Source organism: Erithacus rubecula, assembly GCF_903797595.1.
Source record: "Erithacus rubecula genome assembly, chromosome: 5".
NCBI lineage: Eukaryota > Metazoa > Chordata > Aves > Passeriformes > Muscicapidae > Erithacus > Erithacus rubecula.
Genome location: NC_136687.1, coordinates 11282946 through 11291692, shown reverse-complemented (window position 1 = coordinate 11291692; position 8747 = coordinate 11282946). Strand labels below are relative to the sequence as shown.

The 8747-nt window shown below is 54.5% G+C and overlaps 1 protein-coding gene across 1 annotated transcript; it reads left to right on the top strand.

Moving 5' to 3' along the window:
* The first annotated feature begins 5390 nt into the window (after positions 1 to 5390).
* On the top strand, positions 5391 to 8390 carry MSX1 (msh homeobox 1). The gene is made up of 2 exons (XM_079307473.1): positions 5391 to 5935; positions 7379 to 8390. Exons 1-2 carry the CDS (start codon positions 5482 to 5484, stop codon positions 7807 to 7809), a joined length of 885 nt encoding a protein of 294 aa, XP_079163599.1. The 5' UTR covers positions 5391 to 5481; the 3' UTR covers positions 7810 to 8390.
* Positions 8391 to 8747: the final 357 nt, after the last annotated feature.

Here is an 8747-nt window from a genome sequence, read left to right as displayed (position 1 = left end):
ACTGGCATGGATTCCTTCAACCACAAACTATTTTCTCATCTTAAAGAATTTGGGACAAATTACATTTTGTGATATTCCACCAATAAACAAGAACATGAAGACAAATAAACTGGGACTCGTCATAATCCACCTTGATCGTTGTGGAATTTGAGGGGAGCAAAGCAATCGGGAGAGAGACAGAGTACGGTTTTGAATGAATGTCCTTTATGAGAGAGCAGAGAGATCGTTTATATCCTTCACATTTTATACTTTTGCCTCTAGGAAAGAAAGGGCCAGCAGAGCTCCTTCTATCATTCACTCATAATGATCGCATTCAATCTAGTGATTCACAGTGAATCATGTAATAAGGTTTCCATTTTGTGCATGGGGAGAAGAAGGAGGGGTGGTTAAACTTTGCTTAGTTCGCATTCAAGCCGGCCTCCTCTTTCACTTGAACTGCTTTACGGGTTTAGGACATTCTTTTTTAATTTTATCTTTAATTTTTCTTCCCATCGGTTATCCCCCAACAGTAAAACTCCCTGAAAGGAGCGCTGACAGGCAAATTGTAGAGTTAATAATTTATCTTCGGCAGCGATTCGTTCGAGCACGGCTCTACTTTCGCGGCCTCTCGGGGCCGGACCGCGTCGCTCCGGGCAGAGATCCGGGCAGCGCCCGGCCCGCGCAGCGCCCGGGGCACGGAGCGGCCGCGGAGGGGCGAAGGGGAGCGGGGGAACCGGGGGAGCGGGGGAACCGGGGCGGCCGGGGAACCGGGGAGCGGGGCAGCGCGGCGGGGCAGCGAAGGGGATTGCAGCGGCTCCGGCAAACGGGCACAAGTTGTTGTTCTGCGTTTCGGCCTAAACCCGCACCCACAGCCGCCGCCCCCGGGCACGGGGGCACAGCCCGCTCTGCGCACCCCACTTGTGGTTTTGGGTCACACAGGGGGTTCCGGCCCGGGGGCCGTGCTCCCCTCGAGGTGTTGCTGCAGAGCCCACTCTCACACGGGCAGGCTCACACGCAGAACAGCCGGTTCGTGCTTAACGCAATGCTCTCGGTGCTCTCGGGACCTTGCTATCTGCAAGCGCTTCAGGTAAACGCCGAGGTGAGGGCAGGGTAAAGCTCTAGGGGCTGGGAAGAGGCGCTGACTCGGCAGGGATGTCTGCACTGGGGTTGGGAGCCGCGCATCCATCAGTGCGCCCCATCAGCGGCTGCTCCTGCAGAACTCCGTGAGACATAGAAGGAATCACCCCAAAAGCAAGTCACCGAGTGGGGAAAGGCTCGGAGAGCACAGGCATCCCGGAGCCAGGAGGCGAGGTGAGGCAGGTCGGTGCTGGCGGGCAGGGGCAGAAGTGATGCCACACAGTTCCGGCCCCAAACTCTCCTGGAGGAGCAGTGCTCTTCTCCAGCAGACCCGACACCTTTGCAAGAGCTTTAAAAATATATATTAAATTAAATAAGGGTGTTGTCACTGAAGGGAAACCGATGCCTTAGCCATGGGGCTTTCACCAAGGCAGCCAAGTTCCCTTTTGGGCAGAGCAGAGTCTCGAAGTCTGCTTGACATCTTGAAGCTTAAATAACCGTAAGGCATTGTTACTCCCTGGCAGCAAAGTGCCTCGTTACGCCTGATTGAGCTAATTGCTTTGAAATAGGATATATTATCTATAATTATAGAGATCTTGGAGGAGACGGCCAGCCTTTTCTTTCATCTTTTCCAAGTGCATCATAATGTCGCGATCAAATTAATTTAGGCCACTTGAAATAGTGCCTTCCTTTCAGCCCGGCTCCTCCGATCCTCAAAGAGCCGGGGACGCCTCGGCGACTGAAGTTTGGCCATCCAAACAGCTCCTGGTGACCTCCCGAGGACCAGTCCAGGTGCCTGAAGCCTCAAAAGTATTTTGGGCTATGTTTAATCTGGACAGAGAGGAGTAGGAAGAAAGAGAGAGAGGAAAATAAAAGGAAAATAAAGAAGGGGGGAGGAAAGACAGAAAGTAAAGAACTGATGGTTTTCGCATTTTGCCGACACTCGGAAATCAGCGACGAAATCAGGGAGGTCTTTGAGCACTTGAAGGGTTTTGAGGGCTTGTAAAGCCCGCGGGACATTTTTAGCACTTGCGACAGTTCTGGCTCTTTGCCCCCAGGGCTGAATCTCGCAGAGATGAAGCAAAGCTGCTGAAGAGAGCGCAGGGAGCGCGCAGGGAGCGCGCAGGCGGCGCCCGGCGCAGCAGAAGTGCCCCGGAGCTGCCCAAAGCCGGCTCGTGTCCTGCGGGACTGTCTGGTCTCCCAAGAGCTGCTGTCTCGGGAGAAATAAAATAGAAACAAGGGAAACAACAACACCGCTCTCCTTTCTGAGTTCTGCCTTTAAGTCAAAGATAACGTTTACAAAAGGCAGACAATGCCCTGAATTGGCTTAGCGTTGCCTCCTGTCCTTTCTCCCCATCCCCCACGAACTCCTCCCAGCCCTTGTTGTATTCCCACCGAAATAAAATGCTATGGGTAATGGCTTTGCCTAGCACATTCATTATATTGAAACGGGACTGTTTAGGATGCTAATTGCCCAATATTGTTATCTAGCACAACCGCCTTTAGGGAAACGCCACGGCTCCCAATAAAAACACCGGACTGGAACAAGCACCAATAAAGTCACTATTTCCCTCTGCCCTTTCTCTTCGATTTTCCTTGCAGCCCAAGGCGGAACATAAGAGAGGCACCTAAAAGCAAACCAGATTATCAACAACACGAAACAGGTACTAAAAAAGTTCCTAAAATCCAGTGGTGTTTTGGTAATCCAAAGCGCACTAAGCAAGAGAGGAAGAGTTTGGAAACTAAAAAATTCCCGCTGAACACAGAAATCAATCTTGGGAGAGATTTCGTTTTGCAAATTTATTTTCTCCATTCCTAACTTAAAATTTGTCGATTTCATTAAGAAAGAAGGGAAAGAAAAAATGAGCAAGAAACTTCACTGGCATCTCGTTTTCAGCCCAACAGATGAAAAGCCAGCATATGAATTAGAATCAAGTCCTTGCTATGGTGATTGTTACAGTGATTGAAATACCAGCGAGTATGACAGAAATGTAAACACAAAGCGCTCATTGCTGGGAGATAAATAAAGAGCTAATTATCTCATTCTGTCAACTCTAAATGAGCGCGGGATCGCGCTCCCGGTGTGGGACGCACACGCATCTCTTCAAACCTCAGCAATACCCCAATGTTCAAACCATTGTGCAAAAGAAAAATGAGGAGGGGGAAAAAAGCCAGCAACTCTAATTTTCATTTTCATATTTCCATCAAACAAGGAGTTATTTGCAGGGGCTGCCCAGGGGCTGCCTGGAGGTCTAATAAACACATCACTTATTTTGCATGGTTAAGTTTGGAGTCAGGGGAAAAAAAATTAAAAACCCAAACAAAACAAGATCCTACCTGTAGGATCGGGTGGAGGGGACACCGTGACACTGTGAAACACATACATCGAGACATGTGCGTGTTTTCGTAATCGGGGGTGGGGTGCTGGGTGCATCTCCGTGCCGAGTGCATCTTCGTGCCGAGTACCGGGCTTTGGGAAAATGTCGTGTGATTGGTAGAGCAAACTAATTTTGTCAGGCTGAATGTGCCGATGTCCCAGGGCTAAGGCGCCTTGCTCCCTTGATGCGGGTTAACGTCCTCAATAGTCCCCCTCCAGCTGAAGCCTTTGATCAGACCGCTGCTGGCGCCTAAAAACAACATCACTTGTCTGCCTATTAGAGGCACTGACTAATCGTGACAGATTGTTTATTCTCGCAATTAGCAATGCAGCCGCTTCTCCGAGCACCCCGCACCCCCTCTGCTCGACGCGGCTCGACCCGGCCCCCGGCCCGATGGGGCGCGGCGAAGGCTGCGGGCAGCGGCACCGGGACCGGCAGCGGCACCGGCGGGGCGCGGAGCCGGCCTGAGCCGGGCCGGGCTGGGCGCCGGCACCGCTGCTCCTGCTCGCAGGAACGCTCAGGGGGCTGCAAGGAGCGGGAGGGCAGCTGGATGGACCAATGCGAGCTATATGTCGGTGCAAAATGCGTTCACCTTCATGTACAGGAATCTGCGGGAGTAGCCCTCAAACCGCGCCCAGATGCCCTCCACGGATGAGAGGGCTCATCAGTGAACACAGCAGATGCGGGAGGTGGGTGTGATGTACGTGCAGGACACAGGAAACACCCCGCAAGGACATACGCTCACGAGCGTGTGAGATAAGTGTGTGTGGAGCTGCGCGCAGGACAATTCATTTCAATCAAATCCTTTTGCTTATCAGTTAATAAAATGTCTATTATATCAATTCATTTCATAATCTATATGTTCCTAATCTACCATCTTTATAGGGTCTAGTTAAAAGGAAAGGGAATTCGCTGTCCCTCCCCGTTTAGATAATTGCCCTTAAATGACTGCAAGAGGCTCTTGTGTTCCGAGGAGATTAGAGCCCTGCAGCTATCAATAAACTTTTCTCAGCGAGCGGCCAATCCCGTTATTAGAGAGCGGCTCCGTTTTACTGCACATCCGTCCTGGACGCGGGGATAAGGGATCGTAAAACGAATTTACAAAACAAAATAGCCAGGACTTTAAGGGCTCAGGGGCTTATGTGTTCCTTTTTACGTGCACGAACATTCTGTTATCTGCAGACACTCACACATCTATGCCATGAGAGGTGACTCAATTTATGTGGGTACGTATATGAACACGGATGTCCACAGTCACATCGAACATACAGCAGGGCCGGCGTTCTTTTAAAAACCAAACCAACAACAAAAACAAAAGCAAAAACAAAACCAAAAAAGCCAAAACCACAAACGAAACAAAAAAGTCCTCAAACAAGAAAACGACTACAGGCAGGGACTCCTTCCCTTTGAGAGGTCACACTCGGGACAGCCCGATATTTGCTAATTTTGCACAAGAGCGGGCGCGGGCTCGCTCTCTTGCTCTTTACGAACAGAAAGGCCGTCATTTTTTCCGACGTTAATACATTTTTCCCCCGAGTTTTGAGCCTTCCCGTCTCCACAGCGGAGCCTTGCGCCGGCTCCCCGGCCTTCTTCTGCCCCGCCTGAGATGAGAGCTGAGGCGTGGAGAGGGGCCGGGGGATGTGGAGCGGGACCGCAGATGCGGAGCGGGGCGGGGGATGCGGAGCGGCACAGGAGAGGGGAGAAGGGCAGGGGGATGCGGAGCGGGACAGGAGATGCGGAGAGGGACCGCGGATGCGAGCGGGGCGGGGCGGGGCGGGGCGGGGCGGGGGATGCGGGAAGCTCCGACGGCAATCCCGGCCCCGCCTCCCCGCGCGCCGCCTGGGCCGCAGCCAATGGGGCTGCGCGGCCCCGCCCCCCGCGCGCCGGTTGGGCGGGGCCGCCCGCGCGCCGCTTTATGAGGCGGCGCCGCCGGCGCGGGGCCGGAGCGCGCTGACGGCTGCCCGCGCCTTCCGCGCCCCGGCCCCATGAGCGGCGGCGCTCCTCGCTCCCGCCCGGCGCTGCGGTGGCGACGGCCGAACGCCCCTGCATGGCCCCGGCTGTGGATATGAGCGCCGCGCCCACCGGGGTCCGCAGCGACGAGCTGCCCGCGTCCGCCTTCAGCAGTCCCGGCGGCGGCGCGCTCCCCGTCGCGGCGGCGATGGGCGGGGAGGAGGAAAGCGACAAGCCTAAGGTCTCCCCATCCCTGCTGCCGTTCAGCGTGGAGGCGCTCATGGCCGACCACAGGAAGCCGGGAGGCAGGGACGGGCCCGAGGGCGCCGGGGCCCCGCCGGGCGCTGGGGCGGCCGCCCGCGCCAGCCTCAGCCCGCGGCTGGGCGCGCTGTCGGCAGAGGCGCCGCCGTCCCCGCTGCCCCTCGGCGGGCACTTCTCCGTCGGGGGGCTGGTCAAGCTGCCCGAAGACACGCTCGTCAAGGCGGAAAGCCCCGAGAAGCAGGAGCGGAGCCCCTGGATGCAAACCCCGCGGTTCTCGCCGCCTCCCCCGAGTAAGTAGTGGTCCGGGAGCAGGGGGTGGGAGCTCTCGGGGCCGGCCGGGCGGACCGAGGGCGAGGCTGAGCGGGTGGCCGGGGCTTTCCTGTCGCTTTCGCCCCGCCGACCTCTCCTGATGTATTTTTCCGTGCGTTTCGCACTTTTCTGGGCCGGTTCGATCCGTCCAAAATACTGGACGGATTCGAGAGTGTGCGGAGGATGGCTGCGAACGCAGAGGAGGAGCGGCTGTGCCAGGGTGAGATCTTGTGCCAAATGTTGATTGGGGCGGGGGGAAAGAAAAAACGACACGGACTGTCTGTTAATTTAACCTGAGGCTCGAACTAGCTACGGAAATTTTAACTCAACAGCACTGAGGCTTTCTCAGAAAGTGGCTTAAGTAATTCCGTAAGGATCAGCACATACCGGTTTCCTAGAAGCGGGAGCTTTGTGGGCTTCAGCCCCACCGGCTGCTGTCCTAAATGGTGCATCTCCAAAGCCCGAAGAGCCGCAATCAGTGATGTTTTTCTGTTTTAATGCAAAGTGTTCTAAATTAATCCAAATAACCGCGTGAGAGCCGAGATCAGAGAAGCCCGTTAATTTCCAGTGGCTGCACTGGGCCTGTCTGGGCAGCACGGGCTGGCTGCCCTCGGCCTGGCCGCGATCCCTTCTTGCCAGGGATCCCCTGGAAAGGGATGACCTTGGCCTGAAGCTCTCCAAGTGTTTGAGGTGCCCTTAGCAAAGCTACAAACAGGACTGCTTTCTCTGTCCCTTGGAGAAAGGCAGATTTCCCGACAGGACTTGTGTAGAGTGAAGCAGCAGTTTAATTTATTTAAATTGCAAAGTAAAATTTGCTGTTGCTAAGTAAACCCGGGACAGATGGATGTTGAAGACCCTTAGAAATCTTAAATAAGAGGAGAGGAGCAGATCGGTGAAGAGTGGTAGATAGAGCATGAGTGTCAATTCAGACCTCGTAATTAATTGCATACTTAATCTGGTTCCCAGGGGCCTAATGAAGAGGGTGTGAGATTGAGAAGCCAGCCCGTTTTGTTTATTTTTTTTTCCTGTAATCCAATAAAAAGGCCAAGGCTTTTTTTTTTTTCTTCTTTTTGGAGGGTCGTTCCTTTTTGTCTCTTCTGCATGGGCCAGGGTAGCCGTGAAGGCAGGAGATGCAGGGTTTGTGGGTGTCTGATTCCTGCCTGTTGCCGGGTTCTTCTCAATGGGGAGTCAGAGCTTCCTGCTCTGTGCATTGCTCTCTTTTTTTGGAATGGGAGATGGCAATTCTAAGTGTTCCTCGGGCAACCCTTATGGTTTTGGGGCAGCTTGTTTCAAGTGGGAACCTACTTCCCCCTTTCTCCACCTCAGCTGTGCAGGGTGAGGGCTCCGCGGGCTGTGTGGTTTTTGGGCAATACTAACCAAGGTGTCTCTCTTTCCCCCTCTTCCCCGGCCGCTCCCGGGCACAGGGCGGCTGAGCCCCCCCGCCTGCACCCTGCGCAAGCACAAGACAAACAGGAAGCCCCGGACGCCCTTCACCACGGCGCAGCTGCTGGCCCTCGAGAGGAAGTTTCGGCAGAAGCAGTACCTGTCCATCGCCGAGCGGGCCGAGTTCTCCAGCTCGCTCAGCCTCACCGAGACCCAGGTGAAGATCTGGTTCCAGAACCGCCGCGCCAAGGCCAAGAGGCTCCAGGAGGCCGAGCTGGAGAAGCTGAAGATGGCAGCCAAGCCCATGCTCCCGCCTGCTGCTTTCGGCATCTCCTTCCCACTGGGTGGCCCGGCCGTGGCCGGCGCTTCCCTGTACGGTGCCTCCAGCCCTTTTCAGCGGGCAGGGCTGCCCGTGGCTCCTGTGGGACTGTACACAGCACATGTGGGATACAGCATGTACCACCTCACATAGAGCCTGAGCTGAGCCCGGCCCAGCGCTGCTGGCTCTCTGCTCCCACTGGCTCTACACACACTCCCTCCCTGCTCCTACGGCTCTTCTCTGTGGACTTCCCCATGGACCCTAAAATTCCTCCAGTCTGACTCTGCTGGACTTGTCTGCTTCCCCCTCTGATGCTGAGCCCCTATCCCAGCACTGTTCTGATCTCCTCAGGAGTCCTGGGGAGCTGGCAGAAACCTGAGGCATTGCTCCAGCTTTTTCCAGGTGCAGGGTGATGATGGGCCAACTGTGTCCTGTTCTCTGGGTCTAGCTGGCAGCCTGCAAAGAGCCCTCTGCCACGGGGGAAGGAACTGTGGAAGAGATGGAAAAAGGGGACTGAAAGACAGGACATTGATCTTATTTTCTGCAAGGTGAGGTCAAGAGGCAGAAGTGTAAAACAGCCTTGCTCATGTAACAGCACTGTCTGTTACCTTCTTTGCTCCTCTACCAGCTCCTTTGGAAGGGGCTCTGTGTACTATGTAATATACTGTATATTTGAAATTTTATTATCATTTATATTATAGCTATATTTGTTAAATAAATTAATTTTAAGCTACTGTTTGATGTAATTTGTTTGCTTGCTCTTTGCCCTCGCGGGGATGATAGAAGAGGAGACTGAATTTGTGTGTCGGGGACAAGAGAGGGACTGGCTATAGTAGCCGCTTTCCCTCGTCTCTTGGAGATTTCAGCCTTGGTGGGTGAGACAGCAGCTGTGTTTCCAACTTTTTGTATCCAGGAGCTGCCCTGTCCTCACAGCTATTTGAGGTTTTTCTCCTTTTCCCCCACTGCTTCTTGCCAGCAGTTCCCATCGCATCCCTGCCCCGAAGGTGCATGTGATCGCTGCCACTTCCTCCAGCGGTGCCGGGATCGGCCGTCTTTCCTTAGCCCTAGGAAAGAGAAGAGTTGCTCCTCTC